Source organism: Phaethon aethereus (genome assembly GCF_964289735.1).
Source record: "Phaethon aethereus genome assembly, chromosome: 10".
Taxonomy (NCBI): Eukaryota; Metazoa; Chordata; class Aves; order Phaethontiformes; family Phaethontidae; genus Phaethon; species Phaethon aethereus.
The window spans coordinates 2,356,145-2,384,140 of NC_138586.1; the positions used below are offsets into that span (position 1 = coordinate 2,356,145).

A 27,996-nucleotide genomic window follows, 5' to 3' on the forward strand; every position below is an offset into this window, starting at 1 on the left:
CCTCGGCGCGGCCCGGCGGCTGCGGGACCTCTCCCCCTTCCCCCCCCCCCCGCCCCGTGCCGACCGCAGCGGATGCGCGCCTCGCCTCAGGCCGCGGCGGGAGCCTAGCGGGGCCCCGGCCGCCGCCTCTCCTCCTCCTCCTCCTGCTGCTGCCGCGGGCGGGCAGCTCGGGGCGCCTCGCTCCCCTCAGCCCCGCGGCGCGGCGGCCATGGCCACCGAGCTGGAGCCGCCCGCGGCTGGCGCCGTGCCGGGCGCGGCACCGCTGGAGGCGGAGGAGGACGAGGAGCACTGGCTCTACGGGGGTAGGTACCGCCGCCCCCGGCCGCGCAGCCAGGCCTCGCCCCGGGCCGCGCCGGGGGGGCTAATGCAAAGCCGCCGGCTGCCCCGCAGCATCTCCCTGCGGGCCGCCCCCGGGCTTGGGAGGGGTGCGGGGGGGGGGCGGGCATCCCCGCCTGCCCCCGGGCTGTGGGGGCTTTGCCGGGGCAGCGGGGTGCTTGAGGGAGGGGGCCGGCAGCCCCCCCCCCCCGCCGAGCGTCCCTCTCGGGGACAGGCGCTTGAGCTGCCTGTGGTTTTGGTGGGGTTTTTTTGGGGGGTGTGACTGTCCTTCTGACAATAACGCCGCGATGCAAAGAGGTTAACGTGATGGTTTGTTACAATTTCAGTTTCCTAATCATCCAGATCTTACCAAACTGATTGATGCAGGTGAACCCCAGGGCTACCAGGGGACCGGTGTATCTGTGTCTAGCAAAAAGTGTAGGACGCTATCTAAACGTCTTTGTCCTCCTCATAGACTTTCGAAGTGAATACTTTTATGTTTCTTCTTCCCCGGCATGTTAAAAGTCTACATAAAGACCGTCGCAGCTGACTTCAGTTCCTTATGTGATGTTTGCCTTTAGTCCTGCTCTGAGGCTTTGGATATGTATTTTGGATTTTGTTCTGTGTCAGTTGTGTGAGACTTCACTTCTGCAGACAGGTTTTGTTTGGTTTTTTGGTTTTTTTTAGTTGCTCCGTTTCTAGTTGAACTTTGTTGAAAAGAGAACATTGGGGTTATAGTGCCTTGGCATTACTAATGTGATGCATTTTTGTGCTTAAATCTAGCTTTTTTTTCTTTTACTTGAGTAATTTTTTTATTACTATTATTGTTTTTGCAGATGACACCACTGGTAAGCAAGAAGATGGACCAATTTCTGGGTGAGTCCAGAGACTGTTTATTCATTATGACAGTAGATGCTGCCAAGATGATTGAGCCACGTTAAGCATAGCTTCATGAATGCTTTAGACCAATGCTGTTGCCCGAAGCAGCAGCCTATCCTTTTCCCATCCCGTGGTGGTGTTCCCGGCCGCTCCCCTTGGCCTGGCACAGCATTTGTGGATTTGGAACTTGATCGGCCAACTGATTTGACTTAAAGCTAACTTTTAAACCCCCACCCCCTTTTTTTCCTCTTTCCAATTAGTTTTATCGGACCTGTTTTCCAGTTTAATTCCCTGGGAAAAATGATGCCTTGAGGATTGGCCTTTGTGCTGGCCTGGCTTTGCTGAAACTGTGGCCTGTGCTTTAGCCTGGAAAAGCTAAAATCCTTGAGACTAGGTTAAAATTGTGACATGATCAAATCAACAAATTACATGAGATCTATGAAGTATATGGTTTGGGTAGGACTTTCAGGTAAAAGTGTTGGGAACAAATCAGTGATGAGTTTTACTTTCTGGGTATGGAAAGTATTGTCTGTCTATGATCATAACTCCCCTGTATTTGTAGTGGTGTATTTCCCACCAGCAGAGTTTTCTCTCAGCAGAAATACTATCTATTTGTCTTTTTTAAATGCAACATGGTTTTTGGAAGTCTTGATCTTCACTGGGCTTCTGTGTGCCTAGCGCCTTCAGAAGTTCAGTTTAGTATTTATTGTCCTTTAAGGTTGTTGTGAATTTGGTATCTAGAATTTCTGAGTTTGTTATGGGTCCTGTCATACTTCTGTAGCAAGTATCCTGTGCTTAGGGAACATGAAAACTTGTTCAAAACCAAGTTTTAGGCAAACTTGGTAAATTGTCACCTAAAAATATCATATGAGCTTTGTGAGAAGGAAAAACTTTTAGTTTAGGTAGAAATTTACTGTTAATTTATATAAATCTATTATTGGCACTTTAATCTGATTGTAATTTTATTTTACAAGCAGGATTAAAAGTCTGAAGTTCTAGTAACTGCTTCCAATAACCACAAGATGCATGAAGGAAAAGTATTAGTGGTCATGCTAGATCTCCTTTTTTTTCCCCTCCTTTTTTTTTTTCTCCTTTTTTTGTTGCACAATGATAATCTCACTAAATGAAGAGCTGTGGGGTGTTTTTAAGAAAAATGACTCTTTGGTTGCTATGTTGTCGATGGCAGCAGCTCCAGGGATACACTGCTGGCTTGTCTACAGTATTTGTCTCTACCCATGAAGCAGAAGTCAGTGTAGTGCGGGATACAGTATCCATTAACATTCCCTAGCCTAAAGGATGCATTAAATACCAGCAGTCTGTGCAGGATGCTGTTATGTCAGCAGTGCACGGGGTTATGTCGGCATTCTGGGGAAATTAAATAGCTGTGACATTTTTTTGCATGCAGATGATGGCTGTGGACCTGTCAGATTGTTCATTCCCGGGAAGCAAACAGGTTAGGGAATTGTTACTTAGCAAATGTTTATTTGAACTCCGATTTATAAATTTTAATGCACACCCACAGATACTTCATGTGACTTGAAGCTGAAGGTAATGCTTGTCACTCTTCCTTAATTCAGTCATCTTGGATTCTTAAGCAAATTCTGGGGTTGAGGTCAATGTGACGAGTTACTTAGATTTGGCAAACAAAATGCAACAGGTTTTGGAGCCATCTGTGAGATTTTCTCTAGTGGTGCATCTTTTGGTCCTTACATAATAGCCTATGTCTGCAACTTCGAAATACTTTTAGCGGCTGATTTTTTCCTTAGACTTCTTGGCTACTTTTTATAACTTAAAAGTGTCTTCAGCTGTCGCCTCAGGAACTTTGTGAAAATGGGACCTGTGCTTCCTTGGTTAGCTGCTGGACCTTCATCCCTTCTTTTTGATCTTGGCTTGATTGTTGAATTTCTTCATGTATGGGGCTGTTCTAATATGGGAGCTTCAGTAGCTGCTCAAATTGTTCCTGTTCGTTTGTTTGGTTTTTTTATGCTCAGTAACTGCTTTCTGAGTTGCATTAGTGTGATCTTTTGGCTTACTTGTTTGGTGTCTCCTCTCCTGCCACCTCTGAAATGGCTTTAATCTGGCCAGTGTTTGGATTCTGTTAGGTGTTAACATATGTTTCTTTTTGAAGATGATCTTTTGTATGTTTATTATCTGACTTGCCGTTTTAAATTAATAGCAATGTCTTCACAAAGTACTGGTGGAGAATTGGGTTTCCTGTGCCTGGGCTATTCTAATTGACTCTTTTGAAAAGCCAGAATTATTTTGAAGTTCTACTAGGTTTTACCTATGACATTAGAGCAAAATAATCTCTCTTTGTATTTTAATTTTGTAACACGTAGCATACTGTTTTCTAGCATGTGTATACCAGTTTGGTATTTATTTTTTATTTTGGTATTTATTTTTACTTTCTTGCTTGGCTAATGCAATAAATAGTGTTAACGTTAACAAACTCTTTAATTGGAGGTAAATCTGAACCTGACCATTGTTGCATTAGGACTAATTTGTAATGAATGAGAAGACTGGGTGGATACTTATATGTGTTTTCTTCTTTGAATTTTAACTACTCATTAATGTAAGCTATTTGTAGAAACACTAAAATCACTTTTTCCTTAGTTTCTATGGGACAGATGTCCTTACTGCTTACTAAATCTATGTATAATTATTAGCATCCTTAAGGACAAGCTGACGTTTTGCATATTATGGTGTTATTCCTATCAGTTGTGATTGTGCCGAAGGAAAGCTAGAAGTTATTATAGCTGCCACTTACATATTAGCTGTTGAGAGGTGTTTGGCTAGGCAGCCATGCTGTCTGAGGTGCTATTTGGAAGCACTAAACTGATTCTTTTGAACAAAAGCAAAGCCAAGCAAGGATGATTAATTTTTTTGTTGTGTAGTTGAGCTGACTGCTAGCAGAATAAACACGCTACATGAATAAAGCCATTACATGAAAGTCACCTGGATGAATGCTTTAGAGATATTTGTAGGTGAACCTCTAGATTGGGCTTGTCCACTTTCTTTTATCTGTCACATTTGCTAGACATGCAGAATCTTCTCATCCTTTGCAAGATGCTCCTCAGGAGAACCGGCCTGTCAGCAATGAAGACCGAGAGATGTCACAACACGTATGTGTTCCACTGCAAATGGTAGACATAGTTATTTTTGTGCTTCTCAGTACTCGTGGATAAAAAGATGTAAGTGTAAAGATGCTGGTACTGCCTAATACATTACATTTGTACCGTAGGAGTGTACTGATAGTCAATTCCCAATGCTAACTACAGCAACAGGCTTCTCTTCTGAGTCTACCTTGTGTAGTGGGTAGTGAACCCTGATCCAGGTATTGCTTATGCCCACTGACGAGGCAGATGAGGGCCTTTGTTGCTGGCAGAAAAAGCAGAACACGATGTTACCTCCAGCTCAATATTTAGTATGACTTCTCGAGGGTCAGTAAAATATGGGAAACACTGGGATAGGCTGGGAATTAGTTTTGATTCAGCCTCAGACAATCTTACAATGCAATCTAGTGACTCAGTACTAAAAGAGTAGGAGGAGGCTTGCTTTTCCACCTCCTCTTCCTCTAGTCTTTTTGATGGGTTTATTTTCTGCCACTGTGGTATGTCAAGAGGGCTCACACAGAGTTCCAACAAACCCGTGGTGCCGTGGAAAAGGAGAGAGGGTTAGGAATACCTTCCTCATAGCCTTTTGTAGTGGTGAGGTGTTAATTCAGCTCGTGCATTTTGCAAAACTACACTGCTGGGTATCTGGAAGACTTCCTTTGCTTTTGTGTGCTGCACTGGAGTCAAATCTGCAAAGAACTGTAAAGTTCTTACATAAAGATAAGTGACTTGGGGATTGATTGTGCTAAATAAGCCAAGCCGAGCTCCTCAGCAGCTTCCTACCACAAATGTTATGGTGAGAGAATATTTGCTCCGAGGTTCTTAGGGGAAGCCTGGTGAATGTATTTTGATGTGTGGGTTTTTTGGGTTTTTTTTTATTTGTGATTGTAGACTTTCACCATGGACCTGTGCAGGACATGTGTCAGAAAAGCCCCAGTTCTTTCAAAAACAGTAGGGGAGAGAAACTGTGGGACATGATGAAATTTTTAGAACTGAGCTAAACCTTCCCCACCTTCAGAAATCTTACCCCGATTCTCATGTAGGGTCCCTTCTTCAAAGGACATCGCAGTTTCTTTGTGGGCACCTGTCCATTTATGTGGAAGGCTGGTTACTTCCGGGTTTTTGCCTCCAGAGACAGCTTTGTATAGCCTTGGAGTGCACTAGGAAGTTATGTCTTTATATCAGAATTACTCTTTCTAATAGTCCTTCATCATACAAGATTTGGCTTACTGTCCAGGGGAATTTATCAGTTTTATGTATTAATGCTGCTGTGTGCTTTTATTGTTGCTAGGCCCTTCCAAGTGGTGAAGATGATGAAGATGACAGCGATAGTGACAGTGATGATGATGATGTGAAAGTTACTATTGGCAATATTAAAACGGGAGCACCATCGTACATGTATGTATTGCTGATTATAGTGCCGATTTTGGATCTGAGGTAGCTCTGGCGGGTTGATTGGGATTGAAGGTGGGAATGAGAGCTGATCTATCTTCTGGGAGACATGGGAGTAATGGCTAGAACACTGAACCGGGATTAGAAGCTGATGGGCAGCTCTGCCTTGCAATTGCTTGTTGGAAGATCCATGCGTAAAGTAGGAATGATAACGTATGGGTCTGCTGTTGGAAAATTAACCAAATAATTCCTGTGCACAATTACTGTGCAAAATCAAATCATCATCTCTGAAAACTTCAGGAACCAAAATCTGTGTTGATAAGAATTTGCATAAGCTGTGAATTTACTAATTTTCAGCTGTCTGATTTTTTGTGATTCAGAAATGGTGAGACTGGATTTGCAAACCAGGAAATTATGTCACTGACTTAAGCTTCCATCTAATTTGCATTGAATAAAAATAGTAAGACAGCATTTTTGCATGCTGCTAGCAGCCTTCCTCTTAAGGAAATGACTTACATGTGCCTTGCATCGTATTCTCATTTTTCCACTTTATGGATAATTCCTTTCTCTTGTTGTAGAGGTGGTTTCAGTCTGATGGATTACACCGAATAGCAATGCTCCATCTGTTAGCAGCTCACTAAGATTTTTTCGAAATCTGCTGCTTCTACCTTTCCTCATTCTGTGATCTATGTGTACCTATGATTTCCACGTTGTTCAGTTCCATGTAGATGCTAAGTACGTTCCTGGGCAGAATGGGAACTACCACGTCTTGAAATAACCTTTCCCTTCATGTTCAAGACAATCCTCTTGTGTTCTGTTGTTGGTCAGTGAGTATGTTTGCTGGGTTTCTGTAGGGTTAGAGGAACTTAATGGCAAATGGATCTCACTTTTAAGGTGTTGAGACTTAGTATTAAAAATTGCAGAGAGGCATGAATAAACCCAAGTGAAATAAACATCTTCTGAAGGATGTCAGGGCTTGAATATATTTTGCATGAAAATCTTCAAGTAATTTGTTCAAATACCAATGTAGTGATTCTTTTCCATATAGGGGAACTCCTATGAATCTAAACTTAAAAACGGGTAGAGGCTATGGAGCAACTGCTTCAGGTATTGCTGTTAATTTTATCCTTCACCTTTTGCAATATTTCGCTTATCTGGCACTGACTGCTGGAGCAGCTGCACATCTTGGTCTCGGTTTGGAAGGATATAAAATTAGTGCATCTTATTTAAACTAGGAATAGTAAGTACATTTCCTAAAGACAAGCGCTCCTAGGACAGTCTGAGGGTCCAGGGTGCAATGGAGTGATTTCATTACCCATCACTGAACAAGCTGATTATAATTCTACTTAAACTAGGAAAAAAAACCACTTTTACTATTACTTTTATAGTAAAAAACCAGAATATTTCTCAACTGTATTGCTGCACTGGGGCCGAACATTCTAAATTGCCTGGAGAAGAACTTTATGGTTGGTATACTGAGCTACTTGCCATGTAAGTTACTGAAAGAAACAAACTCTGGCCTTGAGTATCAGCTATGCTTATTTCTGCAGATGAAATATTCCCCACCATTCCATTTAGTTTATACTGTATATTGAGACTTGGATTCTGTCCTTCCTCATATGTGAGACTGTCCTTTCATGGGCTTCGTATACTTCCTTCTATTAAGTTCTTTATGCAAATGACTTGTCTTCTGTTTGAGAAAGTAAGAACAAATGCCACTTGAAGATTCTGTACCCGACAGATTTTTACTGACTCCAGTTAGTACACAGTCCACTTAAGACTGAGATTGAAAAAGTCTCTTGTTACAAGAAAATGTGTGTATCTTGGGAGGGAAAAATAAATATTTTGCCTGGGGAGAAAAATTATTTTTTTTTCATTTGGGGTAAATTTCATGCATACTCTAATAATTTACTCCCTTTGTCTGTAGTACCAATCTGGGTTGAATTTGCTTCTCTGCTGTTCAACTGCAAGCGCTGTATAGCCTGGCTATTTATTTACAGAGTGACTGAAGTAATTTTTATTAAAAAGTTGATTGTGGTTACCTACGTGCTATAAAACCAGCGATGAATTCACAGTAGCGCTTTATTTTTTACTGGAGTAATTTGCTCAGCAAATTAGTGGATTAAAGGCATTGCATTAAAAGTAGTAACGGTTTCTCTTTCTCCAAAGCCAAGTTGCAGCCCAAAGGTATTGACTTAGATGCTGCAGGGAATATAAATGGATTGCCTGTTATAGAAGTGGATTTAGATTCGTTTGAAGACAAACCATGGAGGAAACCAGGTGGGGCCTCACAGTTTCTTGTGGTAAATATTTTCTGCAGTTTTAATTGTCTCTCTTGAATTTCACATGTAATTTCTATCCATTTATTGCTTCCAGGGAACAGGGAAGTCAGAACAATGCATGTTGCTCAGCCTCTGATGCCTGTCTAGAGAATCAGTGATGTTTACTGATTGATTAAACCATGCGAATTGGGTTGCATTTACTCTATTACTTGAACTTCCCTAAAGGGAACAACTTTTTTTTTTTTTTAATGTTCTATTTTATTAATTCCCTAATTCCCGAAAATATTGCACTGATACCAATGCAATAATGTTTGTTGTCCTTAAAGTCAATTGAGTAGGATGAGGATTTGGCTGTTGATGGTGTGTGTGGTCTCCTCTTCATGTGCAGCAGCTTGCTTATTCTGTCTCGCCGTGGCCAAGCTCAGAGTCATCCCCATGCACCCTTCTCATTTGGGTCCTGGGGATGTCCACACTTCTGCAGGAAAGTACCCCTTGCAGAGGGCAGTGATGGTGGGAATTACCATGTGAGGACATGTCATGATAGGAAAGAAAAAAAAGTGTCTTTGTGTTGAATTCTCCTGCTGCAAACAATTAACCAAAAGGAAGGAAAACAGTGTCTACTCTGACATGAAAGGCTAGGGCTTTTCCTTTAGAAAAGCTGCGTTGCCTAATTCTTTGCTAGATTCTGCCCCTAGGTGCATAACTCTGAGTGAGCAGTCCCCACTTCTTCTGGACAATATTATCTAGACTGTGTTCAGACAAATAGTACTTTGCACAGCAGGTTTTAGTATGTACCTGGTCTCTTTTGTCTTCCTGATTAGTATTAGGGAGATTTCTACTCAGAAGCGACTCTTGCATGACTGCTGTAGGATGCTACATCTGAATTTGATAAAAAAATAAATGAAGGAACCAAAGAGATCCAAATTTTTGCTGTGCTACTCTCCTAAAACGTGCTATGATGAAATGCAACTGAAGCAAAAAATCCACTTGCCTCTTCTCAGAAATAAATCTTCTCCCTGCCAGCCCTTGTACTTTATTTATCTTTCAGAAACATTGCTATGCTAAGTAGTGCTTTTATAAGGTTGTCTGTGATGTGTTTTTGGTATCTCTTGCCCTCCTGAAATGGAGGGCATCAGAGTACATAACGGTGCTAATAACTACACTGATGTGTCATGGTATCAAACCAGCACTGAAGCACTCTGTGATGAATAGCAGCTAGTACAGACATAACAGAAAGTGTAGCCTGTCTTCTGCAGGGGATTTCCCATTGGTTGTGAAGTGAGAAGGAGGGGGCTAGGAAGAAAATAAGCTAGAAGGAAAACAATGAAGTGAAGGTCAGAAGTAAAGCGTGGAAATCATTGTGGTCGTGCTGACATCCCTGGACCAAAATGAAGCCAGCTAGCCTTAAAGCAGTGTTGAAGTGCGACTAGAGGGATGATGTCTGCAGAGGTGTGGCCTCCTAGGCTTATTTTAGATGGCAAGTAGCTTGTTACTCAACAGCCTTTCAGGTTTGTCCTTTACAGTTAATTGTTCAGCAAGTTGGTATCTCTTTAAGTGAGGGAGAGGAAGAAGAAATACAGTGTGGAAGAATTGATAGAGGGCTAAAATGTAGGCTGATAAAACAGATATGTAAATGTTGTGTTGCTGAGTCTGTGTCGGTGAAATATGCATGTTTGGGTGGTACAACAGGAAGAGCGGCTTACCTGGAAGATAAACTTAAACCTCACTGTATAAATCCAAGCTCAGCATGGTCACGGTGTTCTCCTTAGCCCTTATGTATCAGCTCCTTGTTGTAGAATTGGTCTGCCTTGGAATACCTTTGCAAGGGAGATGTTTGAGGGACACCTCAGCAGGGCTTGGAGATGCTTTGTAATGCTTCCTGTTGTGAGGTATGCCTCACAGAGTTGGTTGCAGCTGGGTTTGTCCCTCTGCATCTATGTTTTCTTGGCAAGCAGTTTGTGGCCACCTCTCTCATTGAGAAGTACTTCTGCTGAATTGGCATATTTCGCAGAAGACTGTCAAAGTAAGATAATAATCTTGGAAGGCTACATAGGATCCTGACTGAACTGTAATTGCTTGTGTAGTCTGAGACGTATCAATAAAAAACTTACGTTTTAGCCCTGTTTCACAAACTGGGTGAGTCCCAGAATCTCTTCTCAAAACAGCAAAGGCAATGATGGTCAGGAGCAGAACGTGTTGGCTTAGCTCTGCCAAGAAAAACATTCTGTGGCACCATCCCATTTTTGTGGTGGTAGCTGGAACCATTATTCCTGTGCTCTCCCCAGCACTCAGCTCATTTGGACAATTGCAAGAAACCAGTCTAAAAAAATCCTGTTGGTGAATGGGTGGTTGCAAGCATCTTTTTTTAATAGCCTGTGTTCGGGCTGTATTCTGTGTCCCACAGTGTGCCACTGCTGTTCAGGCTGTAGTGCCCCTCCCACTGAAGGATGCGGCCATCTCCACTGTGACACGCAACTGCTTTCCAACAGAATGAAAAGGAGAGTAAGCTGTGCTCTCTAGAAGATTTTTGTTTTCTTAACTCTTAAGCAGTTAAAGGACAATTTGAGTATGCAACTCTGCTAGAATCCCCACGTTAACTTCTACTCCCTTTGTCAGGTGCTGATCTTTCTGATTATTTTAATTATGGATTCAACGAAGAAACATGGAAAGCTTATTGTGAAAAGCAGCGACGGCTTCAGCTTGGACTAGATCCTGCTCCTCCCATTAGCACTGAAAATAAGATTACGGTAGGTGACATGATACTCCTGCATATGGCTACAATAAAACTGGGACTTCGTTTTTTAATTGCGGAGATGAGGGTATGAGAGCAGAAGATACCTTGATACCTCACTGTTCTGTGTTCCTTTCAGTGGTGAGAAATACAAAAATGTAACTTTAAAGATTAAATATCTCTGCTAAAAAGCTTTTCTCTATGGAACCAACAGTTGCAGCTGCCTGGCAGGTTTGAACCACTACAGTGGAAAGACTTGAGTGAATTTCCAGTTGACTTTGAGGCTACCCAGCTATAGGGGTGTCTGGGTGGAAGATCCTGTGGATGTGAGAGGTGTAGAGAGGGGAGCTGGGCATCCATGGCTGTTTTGCTTGTTGCTGTTGACTGTTGGAGTTGTGTGGCTGCCTTTCGTATTTGGAGACTGCTTTGGCCATCAGTCTTTGCAGAAGTCCATCAGGTGGCCAACAGCTCTTAATCAGAAATTCAGCTGAAGAGTCAATACAGCAAGTGTTACTATTTCCAGTCTTGACTTGAGGACTATGTGAAAAAGGATATGAGATTAGTAAACTTTTGGACTTCCAACAGGAGACAGTGGGACAGCAGGCTGAGGCTGGACTAGCCAACTAGTTTACAAAAATGTCTGCCGCCTTGACTGGAGAATAGATTGGTTGTTTGCAAGAGCCCTGTGATTGTTTCTCAAGGGAGTCCTTTTCCTTTGCTGAGGCTTAATCTCTGATGCTACAGTCAGTTGAAAGTAAGGGCATTAAACCTGTCTGATATATATTGCCTTCCCTAGGTTCAGCAAGGAAGAACAGGAAATGCTGAAAAAGAAGTGGAAAACAACATAATCAAAACAGAATTTAAAACAGACTTCTTGGCTCTGGTGGGAGGACGCATGAAGGCTGGGCCGCCTCCTAATAGGTAAGAGTTGATGCAGACATAAAGCCTGAGTGCGCTTGTGTTCTTTATAGGGGTAGCTGGGATCCACCTGGGCTGTATCTGAACCTCCTCAAGCCTGAAATGGAAGGAGCTTTTAAACTTTACAAGGAGCTGCTGTAGTCACTCATTAACTGTTGTCTTCAGCAGTGCGCTGCTGGGGGTTGGTTGTGCAGCCCCTACCTACCCATTTACCTCTCCTTGGTGATATCCTCAGTGTACTACTGCTGCTGCACAGGGTGGGAAACCTATATCCCAGCTGAAAGAACACATCTCTGGGAGTAGAAGAAACAAGACAAATACCTCCGCTTTGAGGGTGTATGTTGCTGGCTGCTTGTGCTTACTTGGCTTATTTTTACTCCCACGATGTTAATCTTTGCCTCTCTAAGTGGAAGTGGATTACATGTTTGGCAGCTGATAAGAGGAGCTATTGGTTCCCGAACCTGTATGCTACGCTGCTTGATGCATGCTGATTAGTTATTTTCTCCAGTGAGAGAGAGGATCCACAAGGCTGGACAAAGCAAAACAATTGAGTCATTTTGATTGACAGCCTCTGCTGGGAAAGCCACTTTGACCTGATGAGGTTGATGGGGGTTTTTTATCAAAAGCTTCAGAAAAACAAAGCTACATGAAACCAGGAGAGCCAGAGCTTTTGGATCTGGGTGTTTCTCTTGCTTTATTGATGTTACATCTTGTGCACGCTTGTCTTGCAGGAATCAGTCTTGCATTCCAACTTTCCACTTTGAGAAGAGAAACAACTGTGTGCTTCAAGTATAAGCTTTAAAGCGCTGCTTAGTCTGTTTGCATTTAAGCACTTTGGTGGCATTTCTGTCCCCCTTCATAGTGCAATCAAGTCAGTCAGATTTGTTTCCAGCTGTTAGGCATATCTCATGAGATTTTTTTTTAAATTTTACACCACTGCAAAATAAGCTGATGCTGTTGTAACTCTGCGGTATTTTTGTCAATTTTAACTTGCAGTCTTGTTTTGAAAGAACTGACACACAAGATTACGCTCCTGCAGCAGAGCTTTTGGTCAGGACCAGAACGAGTATCTTTGTACACTGCAGCAGCATCAAAACCATGGGCTTAACAATGAGTTGTTTGGGGTATTTTTTCTTAAAGTGAGAAGATTTCAGTGAGAAAACTTCTATATCGCCAACTAGCCAGAATTTTTATATCCACTTTGTCTAAATTTCCTACTGAGATAGAAAATTCTGCAGTCTAACTTGGAAAAGTGCTGATGTTTTTCTGTCTTAACTGCAAGAAAACATGTCTAAGACCATACTTAAATTAATTGTTGCATGAATATATGATGAGGTGTTCTTAAACTTCAGTTGCTTCTCTGTCTTACAAGCTTTTACTTGTGATGACCTTAGAATGAGCTCCTATAAGAATGTTGCTCCTCTAAGAGTGACCTGTGTATGGAGATAGCAGAACATGGAAAATAATAGGTTCAGTGACCGATTTCCACTAGTGCCTATAGACAGCACTGTTTCTTGGCTACATGAATACACTTTTTTCCAAGGAGCTAGCCTTGATTTCATTGAAGGCAGTGGCAAAACTTCTGACTTTAACAGAAACAGAGCTGACCCCAGGGAGATGGAGTAGAAAGTGTCTGAGAATCCCATTTGTAAATAACTTCAGTGGTATCAGCAACACTTGGAATATTGGACAGAAAGTAGGAAAAGGCTGGGCTGATAACGTTATAAAGCCTTCTCCTGATAAATATTCTCTGCTTTCTCTGAGCCTGATCTGGGAATGATTATTCAAATCTGGAGAGAGAGTAAAGGATTTCAGCTCTGAACCAGAGTGTGCAATCTGTGTTACTACACCTATATATGGTGATTCTTTGGATCACACTTCTGGGTGTTCAGAGAGACCTAACTCACCCCTGCTGGCAGAGTTGAAATTGCTCAAAAGTGAAAAAGGGCTTCGCATACACCTCTTGTCCAATTTGAGTGCTGCCTGTAGAGATTTTTCCCTGGTGGAAAAGAATGTACGAGAGAAGTCTGTCTAATAGTGAGGAAAATTGCTCCTAATGTCTTTGAGCCTAAAATGATGCATCTGCTTTGTACCAGGAAGCTGGGTGGGACAATTGATGTGATTGGTGGCCAGGCAGGCACAATAAGGAGAGTAGAAGGAAGACGTCGTGATAAGCATGCCTCTGAGGAAAACCCAATTCAGGTAAATGTTTTGCGCCATCCTGACAAATTTCTGATTTTGCTGCGCTTCTAGTGGACCCTGAGCAAATGTCTATTCATTCCTGACCTCCCATGTCCCTGTTTCTATCTGCAAAGCAGTAAGTAGTGCATCAACCCTATCTAGATGTGTGCATGTATCGTTCCCTTCTGCAGGTTGAATTAACTTCTGTGTTAAAAGCTTTATCTTGCTAGGAGCTAGGGATTGTCCTTTAAAGACTAGCTATCCCATCGGAATGATAAGGCCCAAGTTCCTTTTCTCATGAGCTCTCCCAAAGTATTCCTCAGGGTGCATAGCTGGGAGGCTCTAAAGCGTATTATTCCCTTTCCCTCCACAGTCAGGCTGAGAACTCCAGTTCTGCAGTGGAGGACTTCTACATGGGGCTTGTGTTTCTTTCTGCTTTGAAGTCACATTTAGTTTAAGCATCACTAAATGCAGCGCACACTTTAGACTTAGAGTGAGCCTGTGTTACTGGATCTTGTCCCTTATAAGAAATAAAAGCCTGGGGTTTAAAACTGGATTCAGTTCTGATCTTGCATGTTTGGGGTATGACCATAATGTTCTGGCTGGCTTCTAGGTAGGAAGGTGCTATGTGTAGGGTTTGAGGACCATCTGCTGAGAGCTCTTCTCTTAACCACCTTCCTCCTACCAACCACTCCTAACTCACCAACAGGGAACCTTTCCCCTGTCTAGGTGTAATTCCTCGTTTTGTTTTTACGTGTGTTTTTCTGGTCTGTTTATTTTTTTAGTGGTCAGTTTTCCAAATTTTGCCAACAATGGCCCAAAAAAGAGAAACAATTTGGTGGGAAATGGTTGTAGTTCCTCCCACTTATAAGCATTGATATATGTATTTCCAGGTCATTCTGGTATCTCTGCATATTGGTCATTCCTTCAGCAGTAGTGGGTTTGTGACCTGCTTCTGTCACAGATATGAATCCAATCTTCCTTTGACCTACACGGGCACAATCTAGAGCAGAATTTGGCCTCTTGCTGTCCTCAGGAAAGATAAATTTGGTTTAAAAAATAAAAAAAAGGAAGCACTACTATGTCATCCTCAAATTCGGCAGCTTTTAATCTGAAGCCTGTATCAGTGGCAGTTCCCCTGAACAAAAGGTGTTCATAACACCAAAGTCTCAACAGTCTCGCACAGTTGTGTGTACAGCTAGAATCTAGTCTCGCTGCTGTTCTGCGTAAGAGCAGGTACCTTGCTAGGCCTATCGATTGCTTTCATCAACCTTCCTTCCTTCCCAAAAAGTGCTATCCTCTGGGTATAGCATAGCCTGGTCTTTCCAGGAGAGGTTTAGACTGGATATTAGGAAAAATTTCTTTACTGAAGGAGTGGTCAAACATTGGAACAGGCTGCCCAGGGAGGTGGTGGAGTCACCATCACTGGAAGTGTTCAAAAAATGTGTAGACGTGGCACTTCAGGACATGGTTCTATGGGCATGGTGGTGTTGGGCTGACGGTTGGACTTGATGATCTTAGAGGTTTTTCCCAACCTCAATGATTCTGTGATTACTGTGCTGCCTGTTTTGGTGATATTCTGCCTTTATGTCAGCACAGTAAGGTCCTAGCTGCAGCAGCAAGGAGATTAAAAATGCTCTCTTTTCATTCCTCTGCCTTCTAAGGTTCTTGGAGACCACGGAAGTAAGCCACAACCCCCGCAGCAGCCCCAGCAACCATCACAGCCCCAACAGCCACCTCAGCAACAGCCGTTTGCACCACCAGCAGGCCCACCGCCTCCCCCGCTCGCTGGGCCACCTCCACCGCACTTCCTCCACCCTCCTCCACCAGTTACTTCGGTTCCACCTCCCCTGCATCCTCCAGGTATGTGTTCACACAGCGGTATATGGCAGTCTGAGGCTGCACGTTAGGACATCCCAGGCTTGGAGCAAATCAAAGGTTTAACCAAATTCTATGGGACAGTCGAGCAGTCAGGTAACAGGTCCTTACACCTGGGCAACCTTTGTTCAGTGTCTCCATCAGCCTATTTAACATTTGTCCTTGACTACTTAAAAAATGGCAGCTGTTCCTTGAAAAAAACCCTCTAGGCTTTGTTTCCGTGAGAGAGCTTTTGGGTACTGCCGATCCATATGCTTTATTGATAAATGTAAAGAAATGGGTTCCTGTTTATCTGTGGAGGCAGCTAAGAACACAGGAACTGCCATCCTGTGTCAGATCAGCGGGCTGCTTAGTTCAGGATGTTGTCTGGCTGTGACCCATTCCAAATGTTTCAAGGGTGATGCTGGAATTGGCAATTCTGCAACAGCAGCTCTAACAAACAACTTTCTTCCTAATCCAGGTCAGTTCTTGGTTGGCTTCTGCCTTGAAATACCAAGATTTCTATCTTTCTGTGGGTTTTTTTCTGTACATTTTAATGTAATAGCTGCCACTGCAGGATGATTCTTACTGCTCCTGCAAGAGTCTAGTGTCCAGTGCAGACATTAGAGCAGTGCTTTATTTTTAAAAGCAAAATAAAAATAATACAAATGAGGTCTTTAAAATGGTTTTCTGTCCCGTTGGGTGTGGTCAGTCCTCAGCATTGGTAAGTTTGTGTCCTCTGATCAATGAGATGGGTTTGTATTGTGCTGACAGTGCTTGGCGCTTGAGAAGACACAGTTGCTGTAAGTCCAGTGTCTGCAGGAATGCCCTTTGCCCCTGCAGTTACAGGCTGAGTCCTAAAACCTATTGAGATAGCAGAGCTGAAATTTCTAATTTTTTTCTACTTTGTTGCCTTGAATACTGTGTTACAGAACAGTCTCACTGTCTCTTCTCTGCATGTAATAACTCAGTTTCCACAAAGTTTCTTAACGCATCTGCAACATGGAGGCCAGTAGTACTCTTTCTGAGCACCAGGCAAAATCGGGCAATACTGGTAGAGAGAAAAAAGAACTTTTGCGACTGAAAAGGCCAACTGTGCATACTCATGCAGCATTTTCCAGGGGGCATGGGGTTGTTTTTTTGTTGACCCTTTTCAGTGCAAGTTTACAGACATACTGGCCATGGCCTAAGACACAGTTTTCCGTCTTCACTTCCTACTAAGTCCATGCATCTTTTGATCCACCGTGAGTCACATCTGTGCCCCTGTTGCTTCTGGTTTAAATAGTGCATTGAGGTTGAAGCGAAGGCCACATTCCAGGATTTCCCTGGTCCTGTAGACAGCAGACTTCTGAGAAGTCACCAGGAGCACGTCATGCAGTAATTCCTATATTTTGCAGTGGCTTCACAGGTGGAAGATACAGAATAAAAAAAATAGGGTCGAGGCTTTTAATCTGAGGAGGATTATTACTGCAGTACTCGCTGGTGGACCATGTGTAGCTTTTCCTACTGCTTTTCGGCAAAATCAAGATAAATTGTTCACTCGTTCTTTTGGTGGTTGACATGGGTGTCTGATTTTTCACTATCCAGTTATTGACGTAAAAAAAAAAAACCCACAACCAACAGCAAACAAGCAAAAGGACACACTGCCATCTGCAGCCGGTTCTCCTTTGCAGCTCCTTCAGTTGTTCTGAAGGCCAAATCAATTGTTTGTGTGATGACACTTGGAAAAAGGAATTCTCCAGTGTAAGAGAGCAGCAACATTTAAAATTATAATACAAAGGCAAAGAGATCATAATTTGCGAAAATTAAATAGTTTATAGGCTAGTTACTGCTTAATAGCACCAATTTTTCTGCTGGTCTGTTTGCTCAAGTATGTGAAATTTATTCAAAAGCATGCTTTTAGATTTGGCTTGAGGTACAGAGATGATATGCTTTACCTGTTGTCCTCACTTGTTTTGCTTGCCTGTTTGTTTCCCTAGGTCTGCCACCACCCGGTCCTATTCCAGGTAGGTCTTAACTTGCTCTTAAAAACAGCAGTGATTCTGAACACCTAGATGGCCCTATCTGAGCATTTGGGTTAAGTAACACAAGATAGGAGGACACCAAGACTCGTTTTAGAGCACAGCAAATTTAAGGCTAATAAACTCCAATGCAGCACTGAACTCTAGCTGCTTTTATATTCTAGACCTAAATAAAAATCTGTAGGGCTTCTTAAATACTGTTTTGTTTTGTCTCTGAAGACCAATATAGAAAGTGAAATGGAGAACTTCAGATGGGAAAAGCCACTTAGATTTGAAACGGTTTAGTTCTTGTTACGGCATTTACACAGCAAAAGTCTGAGTGACAAATTGCCACTTTGTATAGGAATTTGGAGTATGAGACTGAGCAGAACAAATGCCATTTCCACCAGAAGCCTTTGCTCCCTGGTGTGCAGTAGAGATGGTGAATACTAATAAAGAAACGTAACAACCAAGCTTATGCGTAAGTTAAGAACCCCGCTAATTCAGAGCTACTATAAAACTGAGTTTCCTCTAGCTGTATTTTTTTTTTTTTCTACTGGAAATTTTGCCTAGTCCAGGGAAAACAAACTTCACTGTTTGTATAGCGGACCATTTGGAGCAACAGTTCTGACCAGATGCCGTACATCTGAAAAACCATGGTGACTGCTTATATGCAGCCAGGCCACTGCCTCTGTGTTACACTGTATGCTCGATTCACGTACTTGAAAAGGTCTGCACCCAAAGCACTGTGGACTTGATGTGCTTGTCCTCACTGTGTTAGACATGTTGGACTTGATTCACAGCTTTTTTGTCCGTGCTTTGGTATTCATGCTCTGCCCTGGGCTTCCCAAATGGAAATCCGGAAAACTAGACTAGCTGGGCTGTCCCTCAGACTGAGAAAATTCCCGTGTTTGTTAAAATGTCACTTTTCATACTCTTCTCAACGTGCAATAATATTGCAGAGCTGGTTTTCATTGTTGTAGTGGACGGAACCTGCTCATAGTAAGCTTGGGTTTAGAAGAACTATATTGTAGTGAAACTGGATGCAAACTGGTCTTGATTGTAGACGTGGCAGCGCCCAGCTGCTAGTCAAGTGCATTTAGATTAAAGTTGTTTGGGAGGAGCAAGGTGGATGAAATGACCAGCCTGTTGCAAACACCTTCCACTTCAGGTAGCTGGGTTGGAAAGGGAGATGAGGGAGAATACCTGCTAATTATGATAATGATGATCCACCACCATTAGCGTTAGGTGCTTGTAACAGTAGTACTTTGAAGTACTTGGGCTTGGTGAGCACATGTGATGGAAATGCTGTAGGCATTGCATTTTACTGGAAGATCTTAGGAAAAGGCAAGGGGCGGGGGGGGGGGGGAGCATCTAAGTGTGAGATGTGTCCCCCAACTTGTTTGTGGCGTAGATCTCCACTAGCTGAGCTGGAGGCTTCAGGCTACCTCTTTTTGCAGTGAGATGCTTCTAGGAAGGGGTTCTCCTGACTCGTTTTAGGTGTTCACAGTAAGAGGTGATGAATTGTCCCACAACTTCATTGACTATGGTGGCTCAATCTGCATTGACTTGAGGAGCCTGGAGCTGCTGGCTTTAATGTAAATGACTGCAGTTAGTCAGATGACACCTATCCTTTGTATCAGCAGAGTTTGCTCCTTTTTTTTGTTTAATGATAAACAGAGGAGTTTTTATGCAAAGTCAAGCCAATGGGTGGTTAGTCTGTTTTTGTTGGTGTTGGTAACTGCCTATAGGAATAATGGTTGCTTATAGTTATAGAGACAAGTTTAAGATGTTCCCATAGGAGCAGTCAGCATGTCCTCCTCACTTTCAGATTGGTCAAGGTTAGGGACTTTGGCTTCCAAGGCTTATGTCATTTCTGGAAGTGGCCTTCATAAACTTCTGCTTAATTCTGCTTTTTGAAGATACTGCCTCGTGACTTTTGTATAACAACTCTTTGTGTGTTTGACATCGGGCCCACTTTTAAAGTGTCAGACCTTTCAGACAACTCTCTCTGTGTCACTGGTGCTATGTCTTCTCGTGATTTTTAAATGTGTATGTGCTCAGAAAATTGTCTGTCTTTAAAAACAGTCAAAACCAGGTGACTTCTATGTTATGTGCTTTGTAAGAGACAAAGTTACTTGTTTTAATCTATGGAGCAATAAAACCTTTGCTGTAGTTGCAACATGTCTGCATCCCAAGAACCAGGCTTTTCTGTCTCCCACAGGACCGCAACAGTTAATGTTTACTCCTTAATGAATCTTAGGTTTTGATGAATAAGCCAAAATAGACGGTAGTGCTTCCTTCATTTGTCTTTCCATACCCCTACAGAACTAGCACAGCTGTAGGGTTTTAATTCTGCTAGGAGATACAACCCTGTGAAAGAAAATTACTCCATTTCAAACAGGGCCTTGTTTAGAGTAAAAAGATGCTTTAACTGCTTTTAACTGTAAACAGCAATGAAGTCTTGTTCCCTCATGGCAAGCTGAGATCTTTGTGATGACTTACGCTTCTGTGTCTAGGGTTGTTCCCGCCTCCTCTGGCACCACCACCAGCTCTCCTCATTCCAACCTTGGATGGGTAAGACCGCACCTGGGCTGAGCCACTGGAACAGCTCCTCCGTAGCGAGGAAGGGTGGAGAGTAGTCTAAAATCAGTGCTAGTAATTCTTAGTTTGGTTGTGGATTGGGTGGAGGGGGAGTCCACAGGGAATCCTCTGTGCATTTACCTTGATTTGTCATGGTCATGACGCCAGAAGGAGGCAATAAAATCTTGGGTCTAGCACAGAGTAGCTGATCACATGTTGCGTTTCTCTAGCTCTTTTCTGTAAAGATTCTCCAGGTACTTTGTAAGCACTGGTTATCTCCCTGGAAGCCTGCCTGATTTACAGAAGGGAGGGGTAAAGCAGGGCAAGCAGTTGAGTTACAGCAGTTTCAGAAGTGGTGGCAAAGCAGCTGCACCTGTATAAGTTTCTGAGAGTTTGTGGTGCAAAGTGAAGCAGATTCACTGAAACCACGGGTTTCCTGTGAAGATGTGCCACAGACCTTCAGAAAAAAAAATGGGGTAAACTTGCAGCACAGATGTATCTGCACAGGGTCACTGGTGTTCATAACTTGCATCCTTTTCTCTCTCCAAAGCCAGCCAGCCAGCTACAATAACAGGCAGCCTCCTCCATTTGGCTACAACTCTGCAGGTGAGCACTGAAGATAACAGTCAAACTGCTTATCTCTCTCTTCTCTGGCATTTGGTAGTTTAGGCTTTTCTTAAGCTGATGGACATCATGCTTGCTTTAGCTTTAGGGTCTTGCTTGTGCCCCAAACTATCGCAGCCACTGCACGCACATGCTGAGTTTGACTACACCGTAAGCTGTTTGGAAAGCTGAATGTTTTGCAGTGGTGGTGAATGCCATTTTGTAGTTGAGTGCTAAGCCTCAGATCACTGTTTTCAGTGCAGGTACCCAATGATGGAGAAGCTTCTCTGTGTGCCTCAGCAACATGTTCTTGCGCTTGTTTGCACACATACTTACTCACACTCTTCTTCTTCCTCCACCTTCAGCTTCGCATCTCCTCCCTGAGCTTTTTAATGCCCTCTTCCCCCACTTTATCATCTTCCTTGCCTAAACAGGCACACACAGGCATCTGTCTCGCATTACCAAACAAGAGGCAATGCCAGAATTTCAGCAGATTTCCTTCCCTGTTGCAGCCCTGCCAGCAATGCCCGTGTTCTCTCCCATTTCCTTAGTGACCAGCACCTCCTGGCTATGCTGAACGGATGGAATCGCAGGCAGCACCGTGCTGTCTCCTCTGCAGGAGGTGCTTGGAGGGAGTGGGCAGTGGGAGTGGGATTCAGCAGTACCCCCAGAGGGTATCTTTGGAAAGGGAGGGACGGAGAGGATGCTGTTAATGCTTCAGATGAACAAGGATTCTGCTCTCTCGCTGCAGATTCAGGTTTCATCAGCTACCCACCCATCTCCACATCCCACACGCCCTGGGTGACGACGGTGGACAAAGGCACAAGCAGTTCCAGCAGCAGCCATTGGGAGTACTCGGGCTCCAGGCGTGAGAGGGAGCGGGAGCGGGAAAGGGAAAGGGAGAGGGACAGAGACCGCACTCCCACCACTAGCGAATACAACAAGTGAGTGCTGTTTTTCGGCAGCTTGGGCTCGCAGTTACCCGGTGGGGAGCTCTGGCCTTGCCCTGGAGCGCAAGAAGGTGTTTCATCAAGGGATGGGATTACAGCGGTTTAATTTTCTGAAATGTCTGGGGAAGAGATACTTTGGATCAATAACTAGAGGACAAATTAGGAGATCCGTGTCACTGGCTGGTTCCCGTGTCTGTTTTTTGTTTAAATCCAGCAGAACCAGTTACGCTTGCTCGCCCACCTGTCATGTGAGGCCAGTAAAGGAAATAGCCCCTCTCTGTTTACTTGGTATTTCACAGCTCGGTGGGAAACACTGGCCATAGAAACTGCTGCTTCTTGTCTTCTAAATGTAACTGTCAGATCAAAGGAAAAACCACCCATGCTTTGCTCTGCTCTCCTGTAGAGGCTTTCAGGGCAAGGAGTGCCATTCGCCAGGAGTCAGCCATGAAATGTAAATTCTTAACCAGGCGTTGCTGCGAGCAGTGCTGGAGACAACCACCTTGGTGGGGACTGATGTGATCTCAGGCCACAGCAGTGCTGGGAGCACTTGGGAAAGGAGGTTTTCAGCCTCCCGGTGTTGATCTGGAGAGCTAAATTGAAGGCTAGGTTGCAAAGTTTCTTTCTAAACCCATCACTTTTTTTTGTTCTGTCACAGGCAGCGTCAGTGTTTTGCAGGCTTCAGGCTCAGAAATACCAATAGTCATTCAAAACATGATCAGAATGTGCATTCCTGGCGGAGGGGTGCTGCCTGCGGGGGAACTTCCTGGCCCAGGGGCTGAGCGAATTGGGCAAGGCTTTCCTAACCTTCCCCCCCCCCCCTTTTTTTTTTTTCCCCTACAAGCTCATGGGCACTGTGGGTGGAAGGGAGAGGAAAAGAACAGAAGACAAACTTGCTCCAGGTTGAAGAGCTCAGGCTCCTACACTTCCTGAGCAGGTTTGTGCTGCAGCCAGGTCCTGTGACTGGCACTCCTGAGCACATTGTTAGCATTTCTGGGTGCTTTCGAGCATGCTGACCGCTCAGATCAAGCTTGCCAAAGCAGGGCAAGTAGCCATGTTCAGTGGAGGCCTTCGGAGCGCTCTCAGATGATTGATGTTGGGTATTTAATTGTCTAGCTTGTTTCCATGAGTGTTAGGATGATGTTTCAGACTTCCTTTCTCTCAGAGTCTGAATATTGTTTCCCACAGTGGGACTAGTTAAGCCTTTAGATTTTGGTTTTCAGAAGCTGAATAGTGACTATGAGATGTAGAGGGGAGTGTGGAATGAATCTGAATTTGAGGTACATCATGCTCACCCCTGGATGTGGATTGAATGAGCTGCCTTGAGCAGATAATTAGGTATAGGCAGAAAAAGCATGTCAGCTATACTCACAATTTGAGTTTCTGAACTCCTGGGGAAGAAAATAGTCTAATTGACACAAAAGAACTACGGGTTGTCTGGGACAGTAGTGTTGTGAGGTAAAATCCTGCACCAGGAGTGGCAGAGTGGTAAGAGGAACACGTTTCTGTTGTTTTTGAACAAGGTAGCCGGATGTCTTGGACATATTCCAGAAGGATTGTGAGGGCAAAAGCCCTGAGACGTCAGGTACATGCCTGCTGCTAACGTACTCCCTTGGCAAACCCAGAGAACAGATTTTGTAAACCCTTTGCCAGGAGAAAGCTGTGATATTCAATTGTTTGGGCTTACGGGCTGTGTAATACGCAAACAGAGAAAGTTATTTCATGGTGGTTAGAAACTGGGATTGGGTTGCAGCTGGGGTTCGATAAGCAGCAGCAGCTCATTGTTACAGGTTTTTTCAGGAGCATCCCAAATACCTCAGCCTGCTGATGGAGCACAAAGTGACAGACTTTGTTGGTGAGGATGGGGTTCTACCATCCTGTAAACACGGCTCCTGGCTTTCAGGTCTGCGAGTGGTGCGTTCCTCTGCCTCACTTCTCCTTTCTCTTCTTAAGCGACGATGAACGATACCGCTACTACAGCCGAGAGCGCAGCTACGACTTTGAGCGTGACTACCGCCGGAGTCGAGACCGCAGCAGGGAGCGAGAGGATCGTCACCGAGAGCGCAGGCACAGAGACAAAGAGGAGAGCAGCAAGCATAAGTCTTCAAGACGGTAAGAGCCGTCTAGGGTTGGACTGGGCTGTGGATGGGAACACACCTTAGTTGCAGAGAAGCAGCGTGATGTTCTCAGGGTGAGCTGTCGCCCTGGGTCACACTGGCTTCCTGTGACCTGCTGGTGTCCCGAGACCTGACGCCCAGGCGGAGAAAAGTGCTCTCGGGCATGCGCCTGGGCGGGAGGCAGAACTGTCTATAATAGGGAGAGGAGTCCTTGGCGTTTGGAAGTTCTTGGTAAGGCAGCTGGCAGGATGTCAAATCACTGCCAAGAAAATTGCAGCACTGATTGACAAAGGAGAGGTTAACCTGTGCTAAATACCACCTCAGAATAGCATAGCTCCCACTGTTAACAGAGTACACACAAAGTAAAATGTGAAACCATAACAGAAGCATCAGCTTTCAGAATTATGTGTTCTTGTGCAGAAGGAAGAGCTTTCTTCAGCCTGTAATCTGAAGTTTCCTCTTGGAGCAGGAGGCTGAGCACTGCATGATCAGAGCTCTGTGCCCAGTGCTTCTGATAGTGAGGTTGATGACGATCTGGACAAAGGTGAAGCACTTTTGGAGTGGAGCAGGATGTCCTAAAATCCCAGCTTTTCTGGAGAAAATGTGTGTGCTACAAATGATCTTCCTGTGAGAGCATTCTGCTAGCAAAGTCTGGTTTCTGGTCTGAGGCACTGCTCAGTCGCTGTCAGTTTACATCCTGGTAATGACTTGAGCAGGCTTGCTCTTTTCTTTTTTTTTGGTGCTTCAACTTACTTCCTTCTTTTAGATGAAATTCATGTCAGCCCTGTAGGCAATTATCCTTATTTTGTAATTGGTGTCAGAAAAACTCCTACATAGTGCCTGGAGGCAAAAGGCTGTTCTCATCCTTAAGGAGATGAATAAATTTTCAAGAAAGGACTGATGCTAAAGGGTTGGAAACAAAGTGATGGGAAGAAAGGCCAGGACCATAATCAGAATTGAATACAAAACAAATGGAAGCTGAGCTGATACCAGACTAACAAGCCAATAGCTTTAAGGGTTATTTCTCAGCTTCCTCTACTCAGCTGAGATCTGATGTCAGACACTCGGCTGCAGGAACAGAATGTCATTTACCAAAGCAGTGCCAGAATCTGCTTGAGCGCTCTGTTTCCAGAACTGGGCTACTACTGCACAAGGTGGGAATGAGAGGGGCCTTTTCCTCTGCCCTTTAAACCACACACATGCTCTCTGTCTTGCTCAAAGCGGTGGGAAGGGAAGGGTTTGTTAGCTAAAGCAAATGGAAGAATACTTTTTGTTTAAGGCCACTTCGAGTGCATACCAGAGTCCCTGCTTGAGGCGATTTGAGCCTGTTGAAGGCATTTGCAGGAAGATGAAAGGGTTTCCTTGTAGTTTCCAGTTTACTGCAAATTGACCAGTCTGAAGTAAACCACTGACGCTCGTTTAAAGGACAAGCATAAACCGCTGCCACGTTGCTGTCCACAAGGTGGCTAAAGATCTGTTAAGGAGAGGCAGCAGTCTTATTTTTTTCTTTCTTTCTTCCCTCAAATGACTATGAAACCATTTATTAAAGAAGTCAGAAAATTACTTGAAGCCAGGAGCTTTTCAGCCAGAGCTTCAGTGGTTCACCCAGTCAGGTGCCTCTGCTACTAAACTGGTATCCCAGCTGTAGTTAAGAATTTATTTCTGCACCTGACTGTCCCCCCTCGCAGAGCTGGTGTCTATACTGTGTGACCATGCGTCTTCCTGTGATAAATTTATCTGCTTTTTCCTGTACTGTTTTAATTCTGCTACCTTCACACCACGGTCAGCTCTAGAGAACTCATTGGTTTTCAACCTGTGAGGAGAAATAACGGCATGTTTGAGAAGCAGCAGAAAATCTCCTCCCAGGAGGGGCCAAGAACCAGAGTGGGCAAAACCAGAGCTCCCGCTTCCCCTGATGGGAGACAGAGGCTAATCTCTGTGCGTGCGGGTCGTGTCGGGCACGCTGTGCGTGCACAGCGCTGTGGTCAGCGGTGCAGGGCTTGGAGGCGTGCACAACCTAGTCAGAGTTCCTTCTGGTTGGGATTTCTCTCACCTCACAGAAATCCCGATAGCATCCACAGCTATCCCAGCTGCATCTGGAAGACAGTTCTGGGTGAGGAGAGAGAGGAGTTTTAAAGCACAAAGCTAGTTAAGTGCCAGGTCGTTTATGAGTGAGCAGAAGTAGAAACAGGACCTGCTTCCCATTAGGAAACCCACGTTTCTCTAGCTACCTTGATCCCTTTCGTGCCTCTGCTCCAGGGACTTCCCCAAGATGTTCAGAGGAGTGAAAATGTCAAACGCCTCTCAGATTTACGACTCTTCTTTCTCTCGGCAGCTTCAGTGCTTCACATTGAAGCTTGAGATGTGTCGAAATTGTTAGAGCTCCCTTAGGAGTGGGAAGGACACGGAGATGTTGCTTATGAAAACTCCAAAAATCATTCTGCCTCGTGTGCTGCCTGCCTAGGCCCTGTGCTGATGCAGCATGTGGTGTAAAGCAACCACCTCCAGCAGTCTGTATAACCTGCCCTCGGTTCAGCCACATGTGATATCAGATCGTCCCAAATAAACACGACGAAGCCTTTCAGTGGCACCGTGATGCCCTCAGCACTTCTGATCCGTCTCCTGTTTATTCTAGATCAAAGCGCTCTGTCCCCACGTGTGCTGCAGAGTCGGAGCCTTTGGCTCTCTTCTGTGGCAGAGCTCTGCTGATGCAGGCTCTGCTGTAACTTTCTTCTCCCCTTTCTTCCCTGCCACAGCAAGCAACACGAGAGCGAGGAGGGGGAGAGTCATCGGCGCCACAAGCACAAAAAGAACAAGCGTAGCAAAGAGGAGAAGGAGGCCAGTGAAGATGGTGCCCAGGAGGGAGAGGAGCAGGATGCCAAGGAGTGACCCAGGCCCACCGTCAGCCCTCAGGAGGAACTTGCTCCTTTTGAACCAGCATGACATTGGTGATGTTTTGTTTCGGGGGGTTGATTATTTTTTTTACTTTTATTTTTTCCCCAAGGGACGAGAGGCTGACTCTGGGTGAGCAGTGAAGCATGTTGCAGCGGTTTGAGAGCTGAGGCTGCACATGCAGTTAAATTTTTTTTTTTTTTTTTTTTGATACGAGACGAAATACAGCAGTACTAGTACACAAAGCACTGAGCTACTCCTCACCATCCCTAGGGAGAACTTTGTTGTATCAGATCCTATGGTTTCTGATGGAAGATGGCTTCAGCTGAAACTAACGCATTTAGGTAATAGTTTTTGTTTATTTTTTGTCATCATCATTCCTTTCTGAAAAATAGGACAGTAAGTGTGACTTGAAATTTATTGTCCAAAGAAAAGTGTGATTTAGATCCCACGAGTCAGCTTAGAGTCTGGCTTCTGGTAGTGAAAAGTCTCATCCCCAAATAAATTTCTTCATAGCTACAAAAATATCTTCTGATTTCTCTGTGGCCGGCCGGGCAGCACGGGAGGAGGAACTGCTTTTACTGGTGGGTCACAGGATCCTGCTTGGATCTGGCGGCTTTGAGAAGCTGTCCCGTGTGTTTACACAGGGCATGCGAAGACTTCAAACCTACCCTTCATTTGACCCATTGCAAAAATAGTTCTATCATGTATTACACCTCTAAGTGGGAAATCAACAGAAGACCCATAGTAAGAGCATGAGTTTCTCTTTCATTAGTTTTAACTAACTTTTTTTTTTTACCTTTTTTTTTTTTTTTTGGAAGAGTTGAGCTGAATAGTCTAGCACAGTAGAGAACGTGAAGTCCCATCTAGCAGTTTGCCTTCACTGGCTTATTTCTGTTTGGTTATCCCCACCTCTCCTGTGCCATGCATTCCTTTCCCCTAGGTCTGAAAATAAATTCAGTCAAATTCCAAAGTTTGTTTGGACTTAGTATTGGTTGGGGAGGGTGGCACCAGAGACGTTTCTGGGTGGGAAGAACAGGAGAAGGAATTGCGAGGGGTTTTGATATGTCTAGTACTTAGGACACTGTTCCATTCGTGTGAGCCACAAGTGTCTCATTTTTAAGTATCTTCCACTACTTTTGAGTTATTTAAAAACGTCTTAAATCTTTGCCCTAAAATAATATGG

General features: G+C 44.1%; 1 protein-coding gene across 1 annotated transcript; it reads left to right on the plus strand.

Moving 5' to 3' along the window:
* Nucleotides 1–208: 208 nt before the first annotated feature.
* Nucleotides 209–27,957, plus strand: LOC309408437 (uncharacterized protein; the record flags this gene model as incomplete). Its single annotated transcript, XM_082004257.1, has 16 exons — nt 209–302; nt 1,152–1,191; nt 4,232–4,316; nt 5,599–5,705; nt 6,748–6,806; nt 7,869–7,979; nt 10,598–10,728; nt 11,509–11,633; nt 13,727–13,832; nt 15,476–15,674; nt 17,648–17,674; nt 20,188–20,245; nt 20,802–20,857; nt 21,606–21,798; nt 23,755–23,913; nt 26,675–27,957. 16 exons carry the CDS (start codon nt 209–211, stop codon nt 26,805–26,807), a joined length of 1,683 nt encoding a protein of 560 aa, XP_081860383.1. The 3' UTR covers nt 26,808–27,957.
* Between the last annotated feature and the right edge of the window lie 39 nt (nt 27,958–27,996).